Source organism: Neoarius graeffei, chromosome 16, assembly GCF_027579695.1.
Source record: "Neoarius graeffei isolate fNeoGra1 chromosome 16, fNeoGra1.pri, whole genome shotgun sequence".
NCBI classification, from domain to species: domain Eukaryota; kingdom Metazoa; phylum Chordata; class Actinopteri; order Siluriformes; family Ariidae; genus Neoarius; species Neoarius graeffei.
In genome coordinates this window covers 29,998,330-30,025,439 of record NC_083584.1, presented here as the reverse complement: position 1 = coordinate 30,025,439, position 27,110 = coordinate 29,998,330, and the positions used below count along the sequence as shown (strand labels likewise).

Below are 27,110 nucleotides of genomic sequence, written 5' to 3'. Positions count from 1 at the left end.
ACGGTGGTGTAGTGGTTAGCGCTGTCGCCTCACAGCAAGAAGGTCCTGGGTTCGAGCCCCGGGGCCGGCGAGGGCCTTTCTGTGTGGAGTTTGCATGTTCTCCCCGTGTCCGCGTGGGTTTCCTCCGGGTGCTCCGGTTTCCCCCACAGTCCAAAGACATGCAGGTTAGGTTAACTGGTGACTCTAAATTGACCGTAGGTGTGAATGGTTGTCTGTGTCTATGTGTCAGCCCTGTGATGACCTGGCGACTTGTCCAGGGTGTACCCCGCCTTTCGCCCGTAGTCAGCTGGGATAGGCTCCAGCTTGCCTGCGACCCTGTAGAAGGATAAAGCGGCTAGAGATAATGAGATGAGAGATGAGATGAAGTGATTGTCACATGCTGCCATTCACTGACCAACATTGAATTATACTACTTTATACCACCGCCCTAAATTCTCTAATCAAGGTGTGGGCTGCCCCGCTGTCTAGAGACACAAAGGTCAGAGTGTTCAAGGCCTCAGTCGAATCCATTCTTCTCTACGGATCCGAGTCTTGGTCTCTAACGAGAGCACAAGAGCAATCCTTGGATGGCGCATACACCCGCATGCTCCGCAGAGTGTTCAACGTCAGCTGGCAGGACCATTGGACAAACTACCGCCTGTACGGTTCCCTACCACACCTCTCGACCATAATCGCCAAACGCCGTCTGGCATTGTGCGGCCATGTGTTTCGTCACGATCAACCTGCTGCACAAGTTCTCTTGTGGGAGCCTGAGGCGAAGCGCAAAGTCGGTCGTCCACGTACCACTCTGAAAACGGTCCTCGAGCGAGAGATGGGGTTGAAGGAAGATCAACTCAGAGCAGCTATGCTCGACCGGCGGGTCTGGGATAGGATGTCTTATCAAGTCACCGGCTTGCCGGATGACAGATGATGATGATGATGATGATACCACAGAGGTGCTCAGTTCTCTTTCTGATTAGTCAGAAGGTATTGATCGATTTTCTGTATACAGTAGACCTGACAGTAGTTCCTGCTCTAACTAACTTGCATGACTAGTTTTAATGCGCATGTAGTGTATTAGTTTATATTAGTGCCCATGTAGGGTAAGGGCCTCTGCATGCTCTTGCGACAAGGCTTTCGCAGATAGCTTTTCGCAGACAGTTGTAATTTATCGTTGAGCGTGGAGTAATAGGCGTGCGCGATGTTATTCACCGGCACAACGCAAGGGGGCGCGAAGTCGCTAGGAGTAGTTGGTGGGTGTGGTTAGTTGAGTGTTTATCCTCCGGTTACTTATAATGACTAGAACTGGAGTCGTATAGATGTACGTACTTCCTCAATCAACCGCTCTTCATGCTGCTCCATCTTCGCTCGTGTTTTTAAAAATGCCGGTCGTGAAAACAAACCAAACCGGGAAAGTAGGGAAGCGGAAGTGCGTGTACAGCGGATGTAGAGTGGACCAATCAGAGCCCTCTTGTCTGCGACGCTGTCTGCGAGGCTTCTGCGGTGGTCACAATTTTTGGGAGGTGCGCGCAGAGCGTCTGCGAAGGTGGGGGGGCTACGCAGACGCTATCTGCGAGGACTGGGTTGTCAGCATAAATTGGCCTTAAGCCTTGGCCGAATGGTTAGAGAAGCAGCTTTGGGACCAAAAGGTTGCCAGTTCGATTCCCTGGACCAGCAGGAATGGCTGAAGTGCCCTTGAGCAAGGCACCTAACCTCCAGCTTTTCCCCAGGCTGCTCTGGGTATGTTGTACGTCACTCTGGATAAGAGCATCTGCTAAATACCTCCTAAATGTAAAAAAAAATAAATAAATGTAACTGAACATGTGAACACTCCACAGAATTGAATCAAAATTAAGAACATGAAAAATGTATAATTGTTGATATAGTACAGTGTTTTGCGTTTAGTGTCGGAGCTTTGCAACAGTTAGAGGTGAAGTTAATCTTTTAAGGTCCACTACAGTAAAAATTTTGGGATGATTTGCAGTTGCTTGGTAACACGACTGTGACCAAGTTAATAATTTTGCCTGTATGATTAACTTCAAGGACGGTGAGCTGGCCCAGTGGTTAGCGTGTCCGCCTCTTGACCTGGAGATCGTGAGTTTTACTCGTGGTCGGGTCATACCAAAGATTATCCTCAAAATGGTACCAACTGCCATCTGGCGAGGCACGACGTAATACAGATGCAAGTAGGGAGTAAAACTCTCATGGTTACCAGAGGACTGCCACCCCCCCACCCCCGTAACCCTAGCGATGTAATAGGCGAGAGGCCGAGGGCTACTGAAATGGAGATCAGCACCGCCCAATGTGCGAGGTGCCTGTTTAGTACTGGGACAGGAGACTGCCTGGGAAGATCAGGTTCTGGCATGGGATGGACTTTTTAACTTTGATTAACTTCAAGAGAGAGAAAAAGAGAGGCTGGTGAAGAAACAACTGTTTATAGCTGCTATAACATAAGTGGAACAGAAACTAATTTGTTTCACAGATGGTTAAATTAAATGTAACTATAAATGGATAAAAATGGTATGTTAATATTAAAACAAGTAAAATTTGAAATGTAGTTTGTAGTATAAGAGGATTTAACTACTTCTAGAATATAACGTTATAGAAAAATAGTAAACTTTGGCATGGTAATGCAGTCACACCACTCTGCTATTGATTGATTGATTTGATTATTTTCTTAAAACAGCATTCCCGAATGCGTTTTATTCTTCACAAGCTCAATTTCACATGACTGGTCATTTTATGACACAAATTGGTACAAATGAATGTTTTTATTTAATTTATTTTTACATTCCAGACGCATGTTTAAATTGCTATACTATACCTGCTGTAATTAGCAAAATTAACATTATCTATTATGTCAATTTTCTATCGTTTTATCCTTTTCATCCTGGTTTGTTTCAGGAACTGGAGCGGGTAACATCCTTACAAACCACACTGCAACTGGCTGCTGTTATCTGCACCAATGCTCGGAGGTTTGGTCCCTTTCCTACATCACCAACTTAAGCTACAGTCACACTACAGCTCACGATGCTTTGCGATGAGTTAGCAATGAAAATGAGGCATTTTGGTGACGATGCATAGCGATACACAGGCCAGCTAAAAGTCGTGGTCACACATCAGGCGAACACTTGACTGTCACACCTTTGCGTGCCCAAAGGACCCAGTCATTATGGGAAACACCTGATGCGGATTTCACCACAATTAGCACACGCATATAAGGACACAGAGGCTTTGTGAAGTATTATGATTGTCACATTTGTTTCTAGCCATGTTTATGACTCTGCTTTCAGTTTTGTTTGTGTGTTTGCTTTTGTAAATATCACGCCTGCTAATAAACACTCTTCCTGCACTTAGATCTGTCTACTGCTGCATACCTGACAGACTTGCAAAGTCTCTGTGAAAGCAGCGTCCTTGTATGTGTGCGCTAATTATGCTCAAATCAGCATCAGGTGTTTCCCATAACGACTGGATCCCAGGCGTGCGCACAGTGCACTCCGAAGGATCCCCAAATGTAAATGCACTTTTTAAGTCTTGGCGAAGGTTAGGCTGTACCGAGCCGCTGTGTTGATGAGGCTTCCGTGAGCATTGGGGATATGGATTCGAGACGAATGCATCTCAGAAGGCTTGAGCTTCAGGAAATATTCCCAAATCCATCTGCGAGTATTCGCCACTTAGTTTGCTGACGAAAACATCGCCACCAAATTTCAGCGCACGCATTGAATTTTTTTGCGATGTTTGTTTGTTTTTGGCCACTCACGAGGTGGAGATGCAACAAAAAACAACTCGCAAAGCTCGAACATTCGCCGTGTATAGAGGTTTTTCACCCACGTGACCAAGTCATGTGAGGCTGCCATTTTGGAGGTCACGGCTCGAATCAGTTTGAATGCGAGGAAGGCGACAAACGAAAAACATAAAAGAAAAAGGAGCGAGATGCAGAAAACACCTTCACTATCCAGCGACGTAGGGCATTTACAGGGCGAGCAGAGGGAGAGGTATTTGCAAAAAATTGAGGTTAGCAGGCTTAGAGAACGACATTTACCTGCTTCCACCAGGATTGTTCACTGACGTACGGAAGTACACGAAGCCCTCGTCTTTACCTGACTTCGGCCCACATGATCTGTATACCTATGTCGTTAAAAACCCATCGCCATACACAGGTATTGATCTGAAAGCGTATAAGAGTTTGGATGCCTACAAATATTTTGTCAGGCTGGGTAACATGCCTACATCAGCGGGTCGTCCCTGGAGCTGGTGGTCGCCATCTGATTACAGCTAAGGTTTGTTCACATTTTCATTTACTTTCGGTCCTCAGGATAAACAAAATGTTATTAAATGTCATTGAAATAACTTCTTAGTCTGTTGAGACATGGCCCGTTATAAATTTGCTGTTACCAGGCAATGACCAAGAACTGTATAATTAGGGTCGGTGTAGTTGTAGCAGTGTACTAGCAGCTAGCTGTTAGCACTAGCTAATGTCAACAGCATAGTAGCTAGTATGTTACTGTAGCAATGTTTACGTTCAGTCATTTGGATGACTGTTAAAACCTTTCAGTCTCAAGTTTTTCCTTTACTGTATTTACTAGTTTACGAAGTTAGCGCGTTAGCTCGGGCAGGCCGGGAGTGAGCACGCTAGCTCAGTAAACTAGTAAATACAGTAAAGGAAAAACTTGAGACTGAAAGGTTTTAACAGTCATCCAAATGACTGAACGTAAACATTGCTACAGTAACATACCAGCTACTATGTTGTTGACATTAGCTAGCTTGACCTTCAAAATGGCGGACACCGGGGCATCACGTGACCCTGTGACGTCAGGTGAAAAACCTCTATTGCACGATTGGTGGTGATGCTACCAATTTTTCATCACCAAATCTTTGCAAACCCGTCGTGAGCTGTAGTGTGATCAGGGCCTGAATATCAGAAAAGAAAGGCATTCAGAATTGTGACTAAACTAGCAGCTGTGAAATTTAGACACACATTGTAGGATTACAAACATATTTTCTGTTTACAGGCAGCTTGCTTTTGCGAAAGAAGGCTTTACTGAAGCAAGTCTTGGACTCCTGTCCAACCAGAGACGCAGGCAGCTGTTAACAGGATTGTTAAAGTCTTTAAGGACCATAAAGACACTGGTAATGACTGTTAATTACCTAACATGGTAACCTTTTATGTTTCATTATCCATCACAAATGAGCTCTGTTACTCTCTTACACAGCAAAGGACAGATGTCAGACTGAGTGAGATGCTGGAGGTGAGCATGATACCAGCTTTCCTCACATCGCCATTGACAAAAATAGTTCTCTCTAGATAATTTCAGATAATTTTTAATAAAAGCCATTAACAAACAGGTTTCTCAATTTGCCCTGTAAATGGCCTTAACCAGTCCATTATCACCTCCATTTTGTGCTGTCGAGCATTACTTCAGCTCTGATTGGAGATAGGAGTGCTAACCAGATCTACACTGAAGTTCCCCATGTTTATGCTGTGCACCCCAGGTTGAAAGATCTGGCACAGGGTTGATATTTAGTTGTGCTGCTGAAAGTAGACATTTTAATTTTTTTGGCAGGAGGAGGACTATCCAGGTGCAATCCAGTTGTGCTTGGAATGTCAGAAGGCTGCCAGCACTTTCAAGCACTACAGCTGCATAAGGTATGTTGAGTACTCTTTGACACAAGGACTATAGTTGTGGTGCCCCGAGAAGCTCTTTGGATTAAATGAACCACTCCATGCACTGAAATGGCTAACTATCCCAATATTGCTAGCTCTTGTACAGGTTTTTGGATTTTTGCACACCGGTCTTTTGATTTTACTCTGTAAAGTGTCCTTGAGTAGGTGGAAGGCGTGATTATAAATTTAAACTTCTTGTTGTTTCATTTACTCAATTTGGAGATTTGCAAAGTCATGTTTTTGTTTTGTGACAAGTGAAAGTTTATCTTTTTTCGATGCAGAGCAGCACCTCATGGACTTGGCTTGCGGCTTATACCCTGTCCACACTACGGATTTTGTTCCGATACGATACTACTTTCGTAGCGCAACACCTGTCCACACTAGCAACTATACCGGTACTGTAGCGGTATAACTGTATCGGTACGAAACCCACAAATGTATGGGTTTCGTACCGGTACAGTATCGGTACTGTAGCGCTTCGCTGTAGTGTGGACAGATGAAGCGGTTCTGTATCGATACAAATATAATGCGCATGCGCAAAGTCACACACCTCAATCGATGTCTTCGCTGAATAAAATAGTGAAGAACGGAGATTCGTTTTCTTTGTTTCTTTCTCAACTGCCTCGTGCGTTTTATACGATTCGACTGAATAAATGACCGCCAGAAATACAGACTGTACATTGACAACAAAAAGCACACACACGTTGTTTCATCCGCCATATTCTCGGAAGGAAGTTACTCAGTAACCACGGAAACATTTCGTGCATGCGCATTTCAACTACCGTGAAAGAAAACCACAAACATTTCTCGCTAGTGTGGACAGATGCACTAAACTGTACCGGTATACTTTTGTATCGATACAGTTATACCACTATCGTACCGGTATATATGTGAACACAGCATTAGTCAGTCACACAGTACCACAGTCAGTCAGTCCCTGACTCAGCCAATGACTGAATCGGTATGTTGGTCAGTTCGTCAGCCACTGACTCGGCCAGTCCCTCAGTCAGGCATTGATTTAGGCAGCCAGTCGCTCAGATGCTGGCTCGGTCAGTCCATCAGTCAATCACTCGGTCAGTCACTGACTCACTGACACTGTTAGTTAGTCACTCACTCGGTCACTGATTCGGCCACTGACTCAGCCAGATATTCAGGCACCAGTGCTGGGCACGTTACTTTCAAAAAGTAATTAGTTATAGTTACTAGTTACTTTTCCCAAAAAGTAACTTGGTTAGTAACTGAGTTACTTTGTCATAAATGTAACTAATTACCAGGGAAAGTAATTACAGGTAGTCGTCGACTTACGACTGCGTTTGGTTACGACTGACCGGTCGTAAACCGATCTGGTTGTAAGTCGGCCTATGTTAAATGAACGTAAGTATATTGTGATGTGTAATGATATTGGAATCATCTTAAAATCTTATTTTATCAACATTTTCTTATTTCATTACCGTGGCTCATTATTTGGTTTAAGTCAAACACTGCATACTCAGGGGTGAAAGTAACTTTTATTTCTCGCCGGTATATTATTTTGAGCCATAGTGCGCGTGCGCACAGCGCGCGCCGAAAAATACACCTACGGTAATTATTTATTATTGTCTACTTATCAAGCATTCACTAGGACTTCTTATCACTCAGTAGTACTAGTATAGTACTTTTTTATCACACTATCGCTCTTTCATCCACCTGGATCAGTTTTTGATTATAAATAAATTGCAAACACATCATTTCAACAACACAATCGTTTTAATAGCATTTTTTTAGCTGAACAGTTGAAAACTAACTTTTCATTTTGGACATTGGACACAGAACAGTGTAACAGAACAGAAAAGTGAAAGTTATTTTGATTACCAGCTGCGCACGTTATAGCACAAGATCTGGTTAAGCCGTACGCGTGCTGTAGCTCGCTTGTTGTTTGTCCAGCGAAACACTGCACACATAATAGAAGAGGCTGGATGCAGTGTTGCCAGATTGGGTGGTTTTAAGTGCATTTTGTCGGGTTTTGAACATATTTTGGGCTGGAAACCGTCAGCAGTATCTGGCAACACTGGCTGGATGCTGGGCGCTGCCGGGAGCTGGGGCAGAAACTGTCGTACGCTCAGCTAGCTCAGCTGGGAAACACTTGCCAGTCATAACCAGACGGTCGTAAAATCGATCGGTCGTAAGTTGACGACTACCTGTATTCTGTTACATTTTGTACCCCCCCCCCCCCCCCAAAAAAAAAAAAATCAAATTCAATTTGTGTAATCATAATAAAAGTGAATGTTAAATGTGTTTAATGACCGAAATGGACACTTAACAGAACCAATTAGTAACGTTATCTACACTATATTAATATTTTTGTGGGACAATGTGAGATCAGACATCTATCAAATTTAATATATTTTTGTAGTTATTAAAATTGTTACAAACGCTTTGTTCCTCGACATAATGTGCATTGCACGTAGACATTTTTGCCTTTTATTTCAAGTAATGAAAAGTAATGGCTGTATTTCCAATTTGAAAACGCAGTCTTGGGCTGACCGCTCGCCATCGCTGTGTCTTCTGATTGAAAGAGTGCGCAGTGCAGTAGACGTAGCCTACCTACATATGTTGTCCAAATCTACTCTGATTGGCTGACTATGCCGTTGTCTCGCATCTCCCCGCCCCACACTAAAGCAGAGTAAAGAAAGGCTGAACGAGCACCGTGCCAGATGAAAACAGCTTTAATAAAGTAACGCATAGCATTTTATTGTAAGTAACGAGAAAGGTGTTATAACAATGTAAAAAGTAATTAGTTAGGTTACTCGTTACTAAAAAAAAAAAAACGCCGTTAGTAACACCGTTTATTTCTAACGCCGTTATTCCCATCACTGTCAGGCACTGACTCGGCCAGACACTCGGCCACTGACTCACACATGCCCCTTTTCCACCAAAGCAGTTCCAGGGCTGGTTCGGGGCCAGTGCTTAGTTTGGAACCGGGTTTTCTGTTTCCACTGACAAAGAACTGGCTCTGGGGCCAGAAAAACCGGTTCCGGGCTAGCACCAACTCTCTGCTGGGCCAGAGGAAAGAACCGCTTATGTCAGCGGGGGGCAGAGTTGTTAAGACCAACAACAATAACAAGACCGCGAAAGATCGCCATTTTTAAGCAACGAGAAGCAGCAGCTGTACAAACGCGAAGTCATCCATTATTATTATTATTATTGTTGTTGCTGCTTCTTCCGTGTTTTTGCTTCGGTATTCGCGCCAAGGTTTATACAAACGTAGCGACATAACTGACGTATACAGCGACATAATTAACGTACACAGCGACGTAATGACGTGGCTTCCCTTAGCACCGTGAGCTATGGAAAAGCAAACTGGTTCTCAGCTGGCTCGCAAGTTGAACGAGTTGTGAACCAGCACCAGCACTGGCCCCGAACCAGCCCTGGAACTGATTTGGTGGAAAAGGGGTAACAGTCACAGACTGACTTGGACTTTCAGTCAAATCACATTCAGTCCCTCAGTCAGTCACTGACTCAGCTAGTCAAATTCTAAACTTCATGCTGTTTATTATTGAAACACCATAGGCGCGTCCCCCTGACCCTTTGAAACTCACAGCAGAAACCGATCCACATGCTTTTTATAAGTATCACTTAAAGGGGATATATTATGAAAAACTCACTTTTTCAGTACTTGTGCACATACATTTGGGTATCTGGAGTACCTACCAACCCACAGACACTGAAATCAGACACCCAGTCAGTTTCTTTTGGGCGGCCTATTTCAGAAAACATGTGCTTCAACAAGCCGTTCAGATTTTATAAGCCTGTTAGAATTATACTGGCTCCTCAGCTGAGTATCTCCAGTCACTGCAGGAGAACTGACTTTGCAAACAAATATTCATGAGGCAAGTGCTACCTGATTGGCTGGTGTAAAGGGTGGGGATGGGGTGAGCAGTGATTCACCATTTAAAGGAACAGGCACTCAAATGAGCCGTTTTGAAAAGGGATCTTTAGAGCAGGTTAGAAGGGAGCTGCGGTGCTTTCTCCTTGTGGTATTTTCACCAAAGTGTGTCCCAGATGTTTCATTAAAACATCAGGGAACTGTCAACTTGTGATAAAGTGGTCTAATACAACCCCGATTCCAAAAAAGTTGGGACAAAGTACAAATTGTAAATAAAAATAGAATGCAATAATTTACAAATCTCAAAAACTGATATTGTATTCACAATAGAACATAGACAACATATCAAATGTCGAAAGTGAGACATTTTGAAATTTCATGCCAAATATTGGCTCATTTGAAATTTCATGACAGCAACACATCTCAAAAAAGTTGGGACAGGGGCAATAAGAGGCTGGAAAAATTAAAGGTACAAAAAAGGAACAGCTGGAGGACCAAATTGCAACTCATTAGGTCAATTGGCAATAGGTCATTAACATGACTGGGTATAAAAAGAGCATCTTGGAGTGGCAGCGGCTCTCAGAAGTAAAGATGGGAAGAGGATCACCAATCCCCCTAATTCTGCGCCGACAAATAGTGGAGCAATATCAGAAAGGAGTTCGACAGTGTAAAATTGCAAAGAGTTTGAACATATCATCATCTACAGTGCATAATATCATCAAAAGATTCAGAGAATCTGGAAGAATCTCTGTGCGTAAGGGTCAAGGCCGGAAAACCATACTGGGTGCCCGTGATCTTCGGGCCCTTAGACCGCACTGTGTCACATACAGGCATGCTTCTGTATTGGAAATCACAAAATGGGCTCAGGAATATTTCCAGAGAACATTATCTGTGAACACAATTCACCGTGCCATCCGCCGTTGCCAGCTAAAACTCTATAGTTCAAAGAAGAAGCCGTATCCAAACATGATCCAGAAGCGCAGACGTCTTCTCTGGGCCAAGGCTCATTTAAAATGGACTGTGGCAAAGTGGAAAACTGTTCTGTGGTCAGACGAATCAAAAGTTGAAGTTCTTTATGGAAATCAGGGACGCCGTGTCATTCGGGCTAAAGAGAAGAAGGACGACCCAAGTTGTTATCAGCGCTCAGTTCAGAAGCCTGCATCTCTGATGGTATGGGGTTGCATTAGTGCGTGTGGCATGGGCAGCTTACACATCTGGAAAGACACCATCAATGCTGAAAGGTATATCCAGGTTCTAGAGCAACATATGCTCCCATCCAGACGACGTCTCTTTCAGGGAAGACCTTGCATTTTCCAACATGACAATGCCAAACCACAGACTGCATCAATTACAGCATCATGGCTGCGTAGAAGAAGGGTCCGGGTACTGAATTGGCCAGCCTGCAGTCCAGATCTTTCACCCATAGAAAACATTTGGCGCATCATAAAACGGAAGATACGACAAAAAAGACCTAAGACAGTTGAGCAACTAGAATCCTACATTAGACAAGAATGGGTTAACATTCCTATCCCTAAACTTGAGCAACTTGTCTCCTCAGTCCCCAGACGTTTACAGACTGTTGTAAAGAGAAAAGGGGATGTCTCACAGTGGTAAACATGGCCTTGTCCCAACTTTTTTGAGATGTGTTGTTATGAAATTTAAAGTCACCTAATTTTTCTCTTTAAATGATACATTTTCTCAGTTTAAACATTTGATATGTCATCTATGTTCCATTCTGAATAAAATATGGAATTTTGAAACTTCCACATCATTGCATTCCATTTTTATTTACAATTTGTACTTTGTCCCAACTTTTTTGAATCAGGGTTGTATGTCTCCTTTAATCATTTTCACAGGCTGATGGTGTCTGTCAAAAACGTCTCCTTTATAATAATAAAAACAACCCTTGCGTCTGGCTGGCTTTAAATAAATGCAGCACGAGAGAGGCTCGAGCAGGTTTCTTTTCCTGTGAACTCTAATATTTGTGTCACACAGCGATATGATCACATTATTGTATTAAGAGTTTATTTATAGAAAACCTATGATCATATTGTGGCTTATATGTGAGTTTAAAGTGAGCCATTATACCGTATGTACAGTTGGGGTCAGAAGTTTATGTATACGGACATGAACGCCATCATGAACATGGATGTTATAGCAATATTGGGTTTCGGTGATTTAAAAAAAAAATTAATAAACTGTTTCTTTTTTCTGTGACAGAATGATTGTACAGCATACATCTTCAGAAAAAAAAACCCTAAGAATTTTGTTCAAGTTTTAATTTATGTTGGGTTTTCCTAAATCAACACGGTCAAAATTATACATGCGTCGCACAAGATGACTTCAGAAAACTTCAGTTGAAATCAAGCCATTTGAGGCGAATTGGTCCGCCTCTGAAAAAACTTGCCATTTGGATACACTTTTTACCAGGCTCTTTTGGTAGGCATCATCAACAAGTGCCTTGGAGAAAGCCCAATGTTGCCATGACCTTTAGATCCATAATAATGTTAATGTCTGTGTCTGTAAACTTCTGACTGTGACTGTCATCATTATAATGGCCAGTTCCAAGACTTTTCAAAAGACAGTTACGCCTGCATGAAAGATGCACTTCCTCCATTGTTGGTTTTAAAATGCATATCACGGGTAAATTCAGGAGCAAGTCAATGTAATTCTCCTATTTTATATTAAACTTGGGTCAAATATCTGTAACATTCTGCATCCTCTGCAATTTTTTTACCTTGCGCAATACCAGAAAACCTCAGTTGAAATCAAGCCATTTGAGGCGAATTGGTCCGCCTCTGAAAAAACTTGCCATTTGGATTTCCCGGCAAACATTGATTTTCGTGACGTCGCGTGCGGGACGCCTCCCTCTGAATCCTACGTCAGCGCTGGTTTGTTTATGAGAAAACGACCTGGTGGTTTTCTGCAAATTTCTTCAACGTTATTGCGCAATTATTAAAATGGTTAACAGATGTATCGTAGGAGGGTGTAGCAACACCAATCTTGATGGGATTAGTGCTCATCGTTTTCCAAAAGACCAGACAATATGAAAGAAATGGGAGCGCTTGGTCTACACAGGCTGTGCACTGAAACCGTGCAAAGCTCTCGCAGCCTGCTGGCGCTTCCGCAGGTGACGTCACGAATCTGGCTCCAGACTCCGTTGGGATTTTTCCAGATGCGTTTTGTTGTTTTATTTTTTTTCTGCTGTAGACAGATGGCCTTGTGCAAAATTACCCTTCTGGATGAGTGTGTAAAGGGGCATACTTTCATATAAAAAAAAAAGAGATTGGTCCAGAATATGCACTTTAATGTTGCTGCATCCACTTGTTTCCTGTTCCAAGTCCATTCACTGTGACTGGACCACACAACCTGTTGCAAGGGGTATTGGGTTGATGACTGCTGTGGAATCTATTTCAGTTTGGGGATGAAGGGCCAAAATCTACATCTGTATTAATGCAGAGAAAGTTCCTGGTATTCAGAGTCCGGTTATGTCGGTGCAAATTTCTCGACGCAAATTTAGACTTTTAAAATGACCACGCCTCTGCAGTTATAGAGTCCTTCAAAGCAGTTTGTCCAGCCAGTGTGCATTTCCTGTAGATAATGAAGAGTCATAAATGAAAGCATTTTCCAAAGTTATGGAGCACGTTAAATATTATAGGTACTGCTTTTACGTGTACAGCTGTAACTGGACGTCTCAGAAATTGTTGCCGGAATATCGTAACAACTAGAAGACAGCTATTTTGTGTTTAATTATTTTCTCCTAGCCATTAAATGAACTGTCAAGCCATATCCGTGCATTCTAGTCGTGCTAAGAGGTTAAAAAGCCACTGCCTACAGCAAAGGGTGGTCATTATTTCATGAGGACATTTCCCCAATGAGAGCAGTCCGCTGAGAGGACATCATCCCATAACATGCACACGTCCAGACAGATACACACAGTACTCATAGTCCGAGTGTTCCCAGTCCTTTTTCTCGATTGTCTTCTTGATGCTGCTTTCTTACTTCATTTTTGTCAGTCCCTCAGCAGTGCAGGCATTTCAACTGGCACGCTGCTGTGATCTTAGCATCTTGGCACAGTGGAAACCTGGCCAGATTTTGCCCGTTTATGGAAGGCAAATTTGAATGAGAACAGACTGCACACTTATCTTTAAGAGGGCTCAGGGTTAAGTGTTTGGGGAATAAAAAGTTTCAAAAGATGAGTGTTTTTTTTTTTTCCCCCCTCCCTGACTGTCACAAAGTCAAAATCCTTCCCACGCCATGTGGCGCACAGGACGGTGCCGATCTCCATTTCCGTAGCCCTCGGTCTCTCGCCTATTACATAGCTAGGGTTACAGTGGGGGGCTAGTCCTCTGGTAACCGCAAGAGTTTGTGACCGTCACAGCTACTATAGAAATAACAAGGTCATCGGGAGCAACATTTGTACAGACAGGCTCCTGTGATAGACAAACATGCTGCTAAAGGGGAACTGGGACACAGTACAGAGCTGGCTGGTGCTCTTTCATAATTATGATTCTTTCTCATTGACTTTCCATCAAGTGACACGTGTTGGAGTCTCATGTGTTCGTTCCACACCTGCTGATTTCCTCCCCAAATCCCCCCCCCACCACCACCACTATGGGCTCATTACTGCTGTCAGTCTTTATCTGGTTACTCAGTGATGCACAGAGTAAACTTAGGATACACACGTTTTCTCGTGACTAAGGACATTTTAACCTGTTTGTGAACAGACAAAAGCTAAAATGTTCAGGGTCATTGCAAAGAGCCGAATGTGCTGTGGAGTACGAGTTCGGTTTTTCTTTTGCCTGCTGTCTGTCCGACAAATATCAAATCAATAGCTAATTGATTGGCTAGGAAACGGCTTCATCACTTTCCTAAAAGTAAATGGTTATTGATAATGGTAATAATAATGATACTGCACCAGATGTTACTTGAAACTGATGCATTTGTGTATTAAAAAGTAGGTATGGTAACATAAAGTAATACTTTTAAGTTGGAAAATATTACTGCACCCTTCTCAGATCAGTCTAATGCTCATGAGTGCCAAGTCAGTCTACATTCAGTGATGTGTACTGAAAGATTGTCTACTGGTTCTTAAAGTGCCGTTCCACCATTGGATGTATTTTTTTGGCATAAAATACAATATATTTTATGACAACATGACTAGACAGAGAAATCTTTTAGCTTCAAAATGATACATCAAGCATAATTTTTTGACAACGACAAGTATATTAATTTTGCGACCAAAGTCACCTACCCTTTTAATTTCCGCGCGGTAGTGAAACGTGATGTCATCGGCAGGTTCCTCTTCTTGTGTACCACGTCACGTGTGACGTGGCACAGATTATCAGCAATGGCGGATAGAACGCGGTTGTCAGCTTCGGAAAAGAAGCGAAGGAAAATAGCAAGTGATGCCCAAAGGAGACGGTCGATGGTGAATATCGGCACAGCTATCGAGAAGTGGAAATCGCGTTCTATCCGCTATTGCTGATAATCTGTGCCACGTCACACGTGACGTGGTACACAAGAAGGGGAACCTGCCGATGACATCACGTTTCACTACCGCGCGGAAATTAAAAGGGTAGGTGACTTTGGTCGCAAAATTAATATACTTGTCGTTGTCAAAAAATTATGTTTGATAAATCATTTTGAAGCTAAAAGATTTCTCTGTCTAGTCATGTTGTCATAAAATATATTGTATTTTATGCCAAAGAATACATCCAATGGTGGAATGGCACTTTAAGTCTTTCCCTGTGTCTGAAATCACTCACTACTCACTGTGGAGGGGACTGTATGGTGAGTTCGCCATTTTATAGCGCTGTTCGAATGTATAGTGAGAATTATTACACCCTATATAGTGGACTCGTAGTATCCCACAATGCACCGTGGAAAGTAGTGTCCAACCGATGGTCATTAACCAAGAAGTATATGCCATCATGCATTGCGGTCGTGCTGAAAGAAAAGCTGTTTCATAAGGACCGTTAAGTATTTTAGATTGAGTATAGCAGTGGTTTGTTTTTCCTTATGACAGCGAGCACGAGACAAATTTTATAAGTTGTGGTGTGAAAATGGCAATAATATTGTAGTGTGTTGGGGGTGAATGGACGGAGGAAGAAACGCGTTATAAATGGACGTTCAAGTACAATTAAAAATGGTAAGAGAATAGAAATTAAGCTAAAATAGAAGAAGGCAAATAAAATACAATAATAAAAGTTAGAGTGCAGTGCGAGGAATTAGTCAAAAGCCTCAAATTTGAATGAATGGTTTATTTCGGTTATAATCTACAGTACAAAACTTAAATTTTGTGCACTCAGCTGACAAAGAATTATTATACATGCTTGCACTAAACGTTTTCTCACAAAAAAAAAAAAAAAATTAACAAACTCTGTAACCGAAAAAGGAATAGGCTGAAGCCAAGGCTTACAATCCATAAAATAAGCCAGAATGTCAGTAATACAAGGGGGAAAAAACCCCCCCCCAAAACATACATTACTCTAAATTATTCTTCTTAATCATTTCACGTCAATCATTTTACATTGTAATCCTTAATTATTTTAACTTTCAATGTTTTTTTTTTTAAACTCAACAGCGATCTACACAATTTCAAGTCATCACTAAATCCATTCCACAATAGAACTCCCAGAAATGAAACGCGTCTGTATTTAACATTAGTTCTCACATTACCTCTTTCAAAGACACCCAACCCTCTTAAAGTATAATTTTTTTCTCTTAATTTAAAAAATTTTTGAATACAGGTGGGAAGACTTTTATTCTTTACTCGAAATAGTATTTCTAATGTTTTTAAGTATACAATATCTAAGAATTTTAAGGTACAAGACTCTATAAATAGTTTATTAGTGGCTTCACGATAGGAAGCTTTATTTATTATTCTAATAACTCTTTTCTGGAGTTTAATTATAGGGTTTATACTTGTTCTTTCTGTATTTCCCCAAACCTCAACACAATATGACATATACAGTGGGGCAAAAAAGTATTTAGTCAGTCACTAATTGTGCAAGTTCTCCCACTTAAAAAGATGAGAGAGGCCTGTAATTTTCATCATACGTACACTTTAACTATGAGAGACAAAATGAGGAAAAAAAAATCCAGAAAATCACATTGTCTGATTTTTAAAGAATTTATTTGCAAATACTTTGTACCCTTTGTTGGCAATGACAGAGGTCAAATGTTTTCTGTAAGTCTTCACAAGGTTTTCACACACTGTTGCTGGTATTTTGGCCCATTCCTCCATGCAGATCTCCTCTAGAGCAGTGATGTTTTGGGGCTGTCGCTGGGCAACACGGACTTTCAACTCCCTCCAAAGATTTTCTATGGGGTTGAGATCTGGAGACTGGCTAGGCCACTCCAGGACCTTGAAATGCTTCTTACGAAGCCACTCCTTCGTTGCCCAGGCGGTGTGTTTGGGATCATTGTCATGCTGAAAGACCCAGCCACGTTTCATCTTCAGTGCCCTTGCTGATGGAAGGAGGTTTTCACTCAAAATCTCACGATACATGGCCCCATTCATTCTTTCCTTTACACGGATCAGTCGTCCTGGTCCCTTTGCAGAAAAACAGCCCCAAAGCATGATGTTTCCACCCCCATGCTTCACAGTAGGTATGGTGTTCTTTGGATGCAACTCAGCATTCTTTCTCCTCCAAACACGACAAGTTGAGTTTTTACCAAAAAGTTCTATTTTGGTTTCATCTGACCATATGACATTCTCCCAATCCTCTTCTGGATCATCCAAATGCTCTCTAGCAAACTTCAGACGGGCCTGGACATGTACTGGCTTAAGCAGGGGGACACGTCTGGCACTGCAGGATTTGAGTCCCTGGCGGCGTAGTGTGTTACTGATGGTAGCCTTTGTTACTTTGGTCCCAGCTCTCTGCAGGTCATTCACTAGGTCCCCCCGTGTGGTTCTGGGATTTTTGCTCACCGTTCTTGTGATCATTTTGACCCCACGGGGTGAGATCTTGCGTGGAGCCCCAGATCGAGGGAGATTATCAGTGGTCTTGTATGTCTTCCATTTTCTAATAATTGCTCCCACAGTTGATTTCTTCACACCAAGCTGCTTACCTATTGCAGATTCAGTCTTCCCAGCCTGGTGCAGATCTACAATTTTGTTTCTGGTGTCCTTTGACAGCTCTTTGGTCTTGGCCATAGTGGAGTTTGGAGTGTGACTGTTTGAGGTTGTGGACAGGTGTCTTTTATACTGATAACGAGTTCAAACAGGTGCCATTAATACAGGTAACGAGTGGAGGACAGAGGAGCCTCTTAAAGAAGTAGTTACAGGTCTGCGAGAGCCAGAAATCTTGCTTGTCTGTAGGTAACCAAATACTTATTTTACCGAGGAATTTACCAATTAATTCATTAAAAATCCTACAATGTGATTTCCTGGATTCTTTCCCCCCATTCTGTCTCTCATAGTTGAAGTGTACCTATGATGAAAATTACAGGCCTCTCTCATCTTTTTAAGTGGGAGAACTTGCACAATTGGTGGCTGACTAAATACTTTTTTGCCCCACTGTATGGCATTATAAGTGAGAAATACAATATACGCAGACATGTCTTATTCAAAAAATTGCTTGTTTTGTCAATAATACCAATAGTTTTAGATAATTTCTGTTTTATATATTCTATATGTGGCTTCCAACTGAATTTATGATCTAAAATTACTCCCAAGAATTTAGTTTCATATACTCTCTCAATTTAGACTCCATTTAGGATTAATTGAATTTCACAATTTGCTTTAACACCATAAATTTTGTTTTATTTTCATTTAATGCTAACTTATTGATATCAAACCATTCTTTTAACCTGATCAACTCCTTTTCTACTGTTGTCAACAATTCTTTAATATCTGGTCCTAAACAAAATAAATTTGTATCGTCCGCAAATGCAATAAATTTCAACTTATTAAATACTGTACAAATCTCATTCCAATAAAGTTTAAATAACTTGGGTCCCAATACCTAAAATTTGATTTAATAAAAGGCAGCAGCAAAGAAGAAAAAGTATTCAGCCTTGATTTAAAAGAACTGAAAGATGCAGCGGACACAAAGTACTTTGTATTGATTAATGTGGGAAATGTGCTCAGTATAATATGTATTTATCACAAAAATGCATGCATGTATTTATTATTTTCCAGTAATGACGTAAATAACGGCGCGTCGGAGTAGCATCCGGAAGTGTTTTTTCATTTTACCAATGAGCTCACTACATGGTGGTGTAGTGGTTAGCGCTGTCGCCTCACAGCAAGAAGGTCCGGGTTCGAGCCCCGTGGCCGGCGAGGGCCTTTCTGTGCGGAGTTTGCATGTTCTCCCCGTGTCCGCGTGGGTTTCCTCCGGGTGCTCCGGTTTCCCCCACAGTCCAAAGACATGCAGGTTAGGTTAACTGGTGACTCTAAATTGACCGTAGGTGTGAATGTGAGTGTGAATGGTTGTCTGTGTCTATGTGTCAGCCCTGTGATGACCTGGCGACTTGTCCAGGGTGTACCCCGCCTTTCGCCCGTAGTCAGCTGGGATAGGCTCCAGCTTGCCTGCGACCCTGTAGAACAGGATAAAGTGGCGAGAGATAATGAGATGAGATGAGCTCATTATATAGTCCTCCTATATAGAATTCCCTAGATAGTGAGTAGGGAGTAGTGAATGAGGTGAGTGATTTCGGACACAGCTTTTATTGGTCTAAAATTATATTTCACCAAAGGTAATAAGTATTACAGTATCAGAAATTTGAGTATAAATAGTCTTAAATGTTAGTTACAGCTCCTACAGTTTTAAACCCAACCTCTATGCTGTATCTGTAACACATGGCTGATTACCGTGGGCAACAATTTCGACACGATTCACGGTATTTATATGATAAAACCCATTTTATACCAGATGTGATCATCATTCTGCGTGATCACTGCAGTGCCGCTTCCAGCACACTCCCATCTTAATCAGAATGTACTTTTATATCTCATTTTACATCGTGTGCTATTTTATTGTTCTGTACTCTTACTGCTACAGGCTTTTCAAATTATACTGCAACTTGTAGCAGCTCCGGAGCATCATGTTTTCGAGAATCTTCAACTCCCCTGCTTTTAATAGTGACGTGAACATTGATAATATGATTTCCATGTGATGGTGAATTAGAATGTCCTGATCTGGGGGCATCGTGGCTCAGGTGGATAAGGCGCCATACCATAAATCCGGGTACCCGGGTTCGATTCCGGCCCGAGGTCATTTCCCGATCCCTCCCCGCCTCTCTCTCCCGCTCATTTCCTGTCTCTACACTGTCCTATCCAGTAAAGGTGAAAAAAGGCCAAAAAAAATCTTGAAAAAAAAAAAGAATGTCCTGATCTGTTTGTAGACAGCTAAAACTGCTCAGAAACACTGCAGAAAGATGGATGTGTTTACGGAGCAATATGTAGTTTGAGTTCAAGGTTCGGTGCAGTGGGGCTTCTGTTTTCACTGCTGGTTTTCTTCCGCTTGCTGTAGCTGTGGTTCATTAACAAAACCCAAATCAACATTCTGAGCACCTCTATTCCAGTCCTGCTTTGTAATTCAGAGCCGATCCTCCAGGGAGCAAAGGTCCATTAAAGTATGCCCACAACTCCGTGCCTTCAGCCTACGTCAGGTTTAAATAATGGTAATGGTGTTCCATTATGGCTGTATGTAGTTGTGTACTCTTTTGGGGATATAATGACTTTAAGAATGCATGACTGTGGAAGTAGTTATGGCAGCTTTGCTGTTCTTTAAATAGCTGCTCGTTCTTGTTGGTTCTTTTCTGCTTCACTTCAAGGTCATGCCAATGCATTTTTATTTGAGAAAATATCCTGTAATTGTTAACCATTAAATCATTTACGAATTACTTTTATTTACACTTGCTGACACGGTCCTTAAATTCAGAGCATATTTTCAACCACACTGGCAAATTTAATTTTGTTTTCCCAAATTGTGCCATCTGCTCTTAATGTTACGGTAATGGTCAGCTGTATAGCCATAACTTTATCACTCTCTATAGTCCACGAGGTATTGTTTACAATTTTTATTTTAAAGTATAGTATAGTGTCGTGTGGGCGGCACGGTGGTGTAGTGGTTAGCACTGTCGCCTCACAGCAAGAAGGTCCGGGTTCGAGCCCCGTGGCCGGCGAGGGCCTTTCTGTGCGGAGTTTGCATGTTCTCCCCGTGTCCGCGTGGGTTTCCTCCGGGTGCTCCGGTTTCCCCCACAGTCCAAAGACATGCAGGTTAGGTTAACTGGTGACTCTAAATTGAGCGTAGGTGTGAATGTGAGTGTGAATGGTTGTCTGTGTCTATGTGTCAGCCCTGTGATGACCTGGCGACTTGTACAGGATGTACCCCGCCTTTCGCCCGTAGTCAGCTGGGATAGGCTCCAGCTTGCCTGCGACCCTGTAGGACAGGATAAAGCAGCTAGAGATAATGAGATGAAATCTTCTGTCTGTATAGAGCTGTCCCTGGTTCCACAATACAATAAATGTGCAGGATACACAATATTCTAAATACAAATAATGAACAGTTACTCCAGGAAATCGAGTCGTATATGAGCTGATAACCAACGAGGAGCGTAGCGCTGAGTTGGCTGTAAGCCATGTATGACCAGATTGAGTGGAATAACCGTTTTATTCTATCCACATGCACTGGATTTTGAGAAACGGAGCATCTTTATTTTTTGCAAATTCAGTAAATAAAACCTTTATACGAAACATCTGACAATCATTTCAGCTTAGATGGACTTCTTAAAAACCTATCGATGGCTGCATGAATTGACTTTTTTTTTTTTTCCTAGAAAGTGCCATCTTGCTGCCATGCCGAGGTATAGAATAGCTTTCGACATTTATTTAGTTCTTCCTTGGACATTTCAGTGATGTAATTTTCAAACTTGTTTGAGCTTTTGAACCAGTCTAAAAAAAAAAATCAACAAATTTTAATGCTAAAAAATGAAGAATGTAAACAAACCGGTGAAATGACAGGAGCAGTTTGTGAAAAATGCTATAATTCTTGAAAAAAAAGATACATTCATAGCATCACACACTTTTTTGTTCTATATTTTGTTGCTTTTTTGGGGGGGAGGGGGGTTGTTTTCAAGTAGAGTTTTTATTTTGTCCTCTGTTGGTTCAGCAACACGCGCCACCATTTTGTTTTTCTCTACTCACAGTATAGGAGCTGATGGCCTAGTAGTCGAGTAGCCAATCAGAGCGCGCGGTTGCTCAGTTATCCAGTGAACGTGGATAGAGTAGTAATAAATATTATTATACATACAGGCCACTTTTTAAAAACATGTATTCTGTTCCCTTCTAGTGGGTTTATTGATAGCATGCAATATTATTATATCACTTATCCTCTGTGTGTTATGCCACTGTCCCCGATGGAGAATGAACGTGCAATATTGTTACAATATTGCACGTTGTCAAGCCAACATGGTCACATACAACTTTCACGTTAACGAGCAACAGTGACAATTTGTAAACAAACATGGCCGCCAGGTTTGCTTCACTAAAAACAGAAGATTTTGAGAGAATTTTTGGCTGCCAGGTAGCTCAGTTGTGTGTAGCTGTCGATGCTAATTTTAAAAGTTAACTAAGTAAATTACACAGGGGGAAAAAAATATTCAGCTTGACTGCGCTAGCGTTGGCCTTCGTTAACACAACACTGGCTGAAAGGTAATTAGACTGCCGCGCTAATAGCACAGAGTCGCGGGTAAGCTAGTGTTGGCCTTCGCTAATGCTATTGCTCCATCGGCTGGAAGCTAACTGGACTGCTGTGCTAACAGCACCGAGTCACGGGTAAGCTAGTATTGGCCTTCGCTACTGCTACACCGGGCAGAAGCTAACTGGACTGCCGCGCTAACAGCACCGAGTTGCGGGTGAGCTAGCATTGGCTTTCGAGAATGCTGATATGAAGAGTGTGTATGTATAATAATAATATTGACTGGCTTTTTTTTGTGGCATATCAGATATATTCCATTCAGCTAGCATGATCTTGAACTCGTCTTCGACTTGTTCAGTATCGTGCTAACTGAATGGAATATATCGGATTGACCACTCAACGCCAGCCAGTATTATTTAAATAGTGTTTACTCTTGCGTATTGAATATACACGTATACAGCAACCAATATTTGTAAATTCGAGGAGAATTTGAACATTTCTAACTTTAACTAAGTATATGTACAGACATGAACAAACTTGCTGGTACCCTTCCATAAAAAAGAAGAACCCACAATTTTCTCTGAAATAAAACTCATGAAGGGCGGCACAGTGGTGTAGTGGGTAGCGCTGTCGCCTCACAGCAAGAAGGTCCAGGTTCGAGCCCCATGGCCGGCGAGGGCCTTTCTGTGCGGAGTTTGCATGTTCTCCCCGTGTCCGCGTGGGTTTCCTCCGGGTGCTCCGGTTTCCCCCACAGTCCAAAGACATGCAGGTTAGGTTAACTGGTGACTCTAAGGCTACATCCACACGACAACGGCAACGAGATGTTATTTAAAAAAATATCGCGTCCAAATGGGCAACGATCAGTAAAATATCAGGTCCATATGGCAACGCAACGCTTGCTGAAAACGATGCAATACACATGCCACACCTCTAGGGGCGCTGTAAGACGGTCCCTTCGGAGACACCAGAACAATAGAAGAAGTAAGGACGCATGCGCATAAACTATTATGCGCGAGACTTCATATTAGCCACAAAGTAAGAAAAATCTGTTCGTAAAATTACATTATAATGACCAAATACAATGAAAAGTATTTTTCCAGTCTCACCTGTGAAAGGTAATCCCATGTGATCTCGTTTGGACGGTAAACCTGTTGGTACAGTTAAACGCAGCACATGAATGAGGCATCTTTATTCTCCGCTTTGACCCATCCAATATGGCGGCGAGGATGACGTATGATTCTAAGCGGAAAGCGGCGTCTTTAATGGTCCGGAATAAATTGAATGCTACACGTTGATGGATTAATTTGTTCTTCTACGCCCTTTTTGAGGAATGTATTGTAGGACTTAAACCAACATCTGAAGAGGTGAGATCGCTCCTTTTTTTCCCTATTTTTGCTGGCGGGATTGACTCTGCGCAGAGTCTCTCTCTCTCTCTCTCTCTCTCTCTCTCTCTCACTTTGCACCATTACACAATAAATATTCACAGTGAAAATATTTTGTAAGCGCGTTTCATGAACCAAGTTATAGGATTTGTTGACAACTCGCATCGAGTTCGTTACACTTCTACCCGGCGTGAAGCACTCAGTCATGTGGTTGTGACGTCATCGTAAACAAATCCGTTCTACTCATCCAGACGACTTCGCAACGGCAACGTTGCCAGATCTTTCCACTCTGGAACCCGTTCTCAAAAGATTGCGTTTTGGGACACCCAAAATGCCGGTGCTGTGTGGACGCCGGTGCCGTATGGACGCCAGGCCGAAACGATAAACAATTGTATCGGATTCACCTGAATCCGTTGCCGTGTGGACAGGGCCTAAATTGACCGTAGGTGTGAATGTGAGTGTGAATGGTTGTCTGTGTCTATGTGTCAGCCCTGTGATGACCTGGCGACTTGTCCAGGGTGTACCCCGCCTTTCGCCCGTAGTCAGCTGGGATAGGCTCCAGCTTGCCTGCGACCCTGTAGAACAGGATAAAGCGGCTAGAGATAATGAGATGAGATGTACATTACTGGCTGATATCAAAATGATATTGCAAGCTATTGTTGTGTCCTTTTCCACTGCACAGATTAGTCTGATGCTCATGAGTGCCAAGTCAATCTACATTCCAGGCTGTGTCCCGCTATGTACTGTACTTACATACTAATGACAGTATTAGTGTCTTATCCATGCCCTTTAAGAGTCTTTGTCTAAAATTATATTTTAAAAAGGAAATATTCAAAATGTCTTAAATTTGAATGTGATTTATATATATATATAAATGTTTGTTTATATATATATTTCCTCTAGGGCTGGGTATCACCAGATACCTCACGATGCGATACTATGGCGATATTTTGCCCACGATAACGATAATATCACAGTACAGCGATTCAGCGATAATCGATATATTGCAAGAAATTTCAACCACATCACAATATCTGTGTCACTGAAGAAAATCAGAATTTATTGACCACTGTAAAATTACATTTCACATACATAACTACACACTCTTGCCAGACATATATTTGTCTCTATTCCACTGCTGGCAAAACCAAGAGTTGCTTCACTACAACATACAGAAAATTCCCATTTCTGTGCTAGTATTCTCAACTTTTCTGTAAGCATGGACACATCAGTGCTGCTTAACAAGCAGAATCAAATTGTTTTATGAAAACTTAAAACTTGCACTGCAGACTGCACATGCATTTCAGTGCTAACACTAATATCAATTTGTTCTTTGTAAACTTGAGAACATATACCTGAGAACATTTAACTTGTGCTTAGTACTTGTGTAAAGTTTAATCCAAACCTGTACTGTGAGCACACATTTCAAAACTGCATGTTCTTCTTCAGGAAGAGCAACTGGTCAGCATGCTCAGAGGTGAGACAGCTCCTCTGAGAGCTGATTATGTCACCTGCAGTAGAAATTGAATATCTAATTGGAGCGAAACAGGTTTTGCAAAGTGCGTACTCTTTGTCCAGCTCACTGTTTTTTTTTCTCCTTTCCTTTGGAATCCAAAATGCCTCCAAACATCTGCCTTAAAGTTCGGCGGCGTCTCTAGGTTTACGTTAACAGCCATGCTTGCTTGTTTTTTTCCTCACTGCAACCGCCGGGAAAAAAAGAGAAGACAAAGTGTGCCTTGCAGTGAGGTAGCGGCACAGCGACACCTCGCAGAGCGGAGGTGCGGAAGTCGTACTGGATTTACAACCCGTCTGAAACATGATTTATTATTTGAAAAAATATCGATATTCAAATTTTGAGTATCGATATTGAATCGGAAGACAAAGTATCGCGATATATCGCCGTATCGATATTTTTGCCCACCCCTAATATCCTCTGTGTATTATGCCACTCTCCCCAATGGAGAATAAGCATGCAATGTTGTTATAATATTGCACGTTGTCAAGCCAACATGGTCACACATCGGAGATGTGGTTTTTGCAAATTCGATAAATAAAAACTTTCTACAAAACAACAGACAAAATCATTTCCACTTAAAAACCTATTGATGGCTGCACAATTTGACTTTAGTGTTGTGGTGTTTTTTTTTTTGTAGAAACTGCTGTTTTGCTGTCATACTGAGGTATAGAATAACTTTAGGCAAGGCAGCTTTATTTGTATAGTACGTTTCATACACTAAGGCAACTCAAAGTGCTTTGCAGAGCAATAAAATGGAGAAAATGGATCTTACCCGTCAGACTGAGTCGGTCTAATCTGCCTTTTCTGTTTACATGTCCAAAAAATTTCATTTCTCTTTTCCTTCAATTTACAATAAAGGAGTAAAAAGTAAAAAACATAAAAGGTAAAATTGACTTCCAAATTGATTTACAGTTTAAAATACAATTTAAATTTAAAATTCAAAAAATGGATGTTTAGACATTTATTTAATTCTTAGTTATGTAATTTTCAAACTTCTTTGAGCTTTTGAATCGGTCTAAAAGAAAAAATCAATAACTTTTAGTGCTTCAGGATGAAAAATGTAAACAAACCAGCGAAATGACCATAGCAATTTGTGAAAAACGCTGTAATAATAATTCTTGAAAAATGAAAAAGATTCCTTCTTATCATCAAATACTTTTTTATGCCTCCGCCACCGTAAGGTGCAGGAGGCATTATGTTTTCGGGTTGTGCGTCCGTGCGTGCGTCCGTCCCGAAACCTTGCGAACGCGATATCTCAAAGGCTAATGAAAGGAGTTTCACCAAACTTTCACCATTTGTGCGCTTTGGGACAAACATGAACTGATTAGATTTTGAGATCAAAAGGTCTAAGGTCAAGGTCACTGTGAGGTCAAATGTCTGTCCGAAAACCTTGTGAACACAATATCTCCAAGGCAAATACAAGTTATTTCACCAGGTCAAGATTACTGTGAGGTCAAGTGTCCATCCCCAAATCACAACTTAATAAGGCGTGTAGTCTGCAGGGTGTCCGCGGATCCTTAAAAAGTCAGATATACAGTATATGGTGTTTAAGGCCTTAAATAGCCTTATATTTTGCTACTATTTCGAAGTGTGGCATTAATTTTCATATGGGTGGCATTAAATTTCATCGGGGCACAAAAATATATGTTTGTACATTTTTTTTTTCCATGCTAACGTTGTTCAAACAGCACACGTCAATGTGTAACAAGAAGATGGCAAAAAGACCGCTCTGTACCTAAAAGTACAGGCGTCACACAACACTTAGGGGGCAGTGTTTTCCAACACTTAGGGGGCAGTGCTGTGGGAAAAGACGAAGAAGTGGTTTCTTTAGCGTGGCAGACATGTAGGATGGGGAAGTGTAAGTTTAGGGACAAGTGGCTTGAGGACCAGAAATATAGCGGTTGGTTGTCAAAAGCAACGTCCGAAAATGAAGCTCGGTGTAAACTCTGCAAGAAAGACATAAAGTTGGGAACAATGGGCTCTACTGCCCTTGACGCTCACATGAAAGGGGAAAAGCATAAACGCTTTGCCGCCAGTCAGGTAACAACAGTTC

General features: G+C 41.8%; 1 protein-coding gene across 2 annotated transcripts in view; it reads left to right on the top strand.

The window, feature by feature from the left end:
• The window catches only part of vps50 (VPS50 EARP/GARPII complex subunit), a 457,944-nt gene that overhangs the window by 106,796 nt on the left and 324,038 nt on the right, over positions 1–27,110 (top strand). For both annotated transcript variants that reach the window (XM_060942755.1, XM_060942754.1), the window contains exons 6-9: positions 2,884–2,954; positions 4,992–5,109; positions 5,193–5,228; positions 5,544–5,626. In XM_060942755.1, coding sequence (XP_060798738.1) covers positions 2,884–2,954; positions 4,992–5,109; positions 5,193–5,228; positions 5,544–5,626 — 308 coding nt within the window. The remainder of the gene's footprint in view (positions 1–2,883; positions 2,955–4,991; positions 5,110–5,192; positions 5,229–5,543; positions 5,627–27,110) is intronic.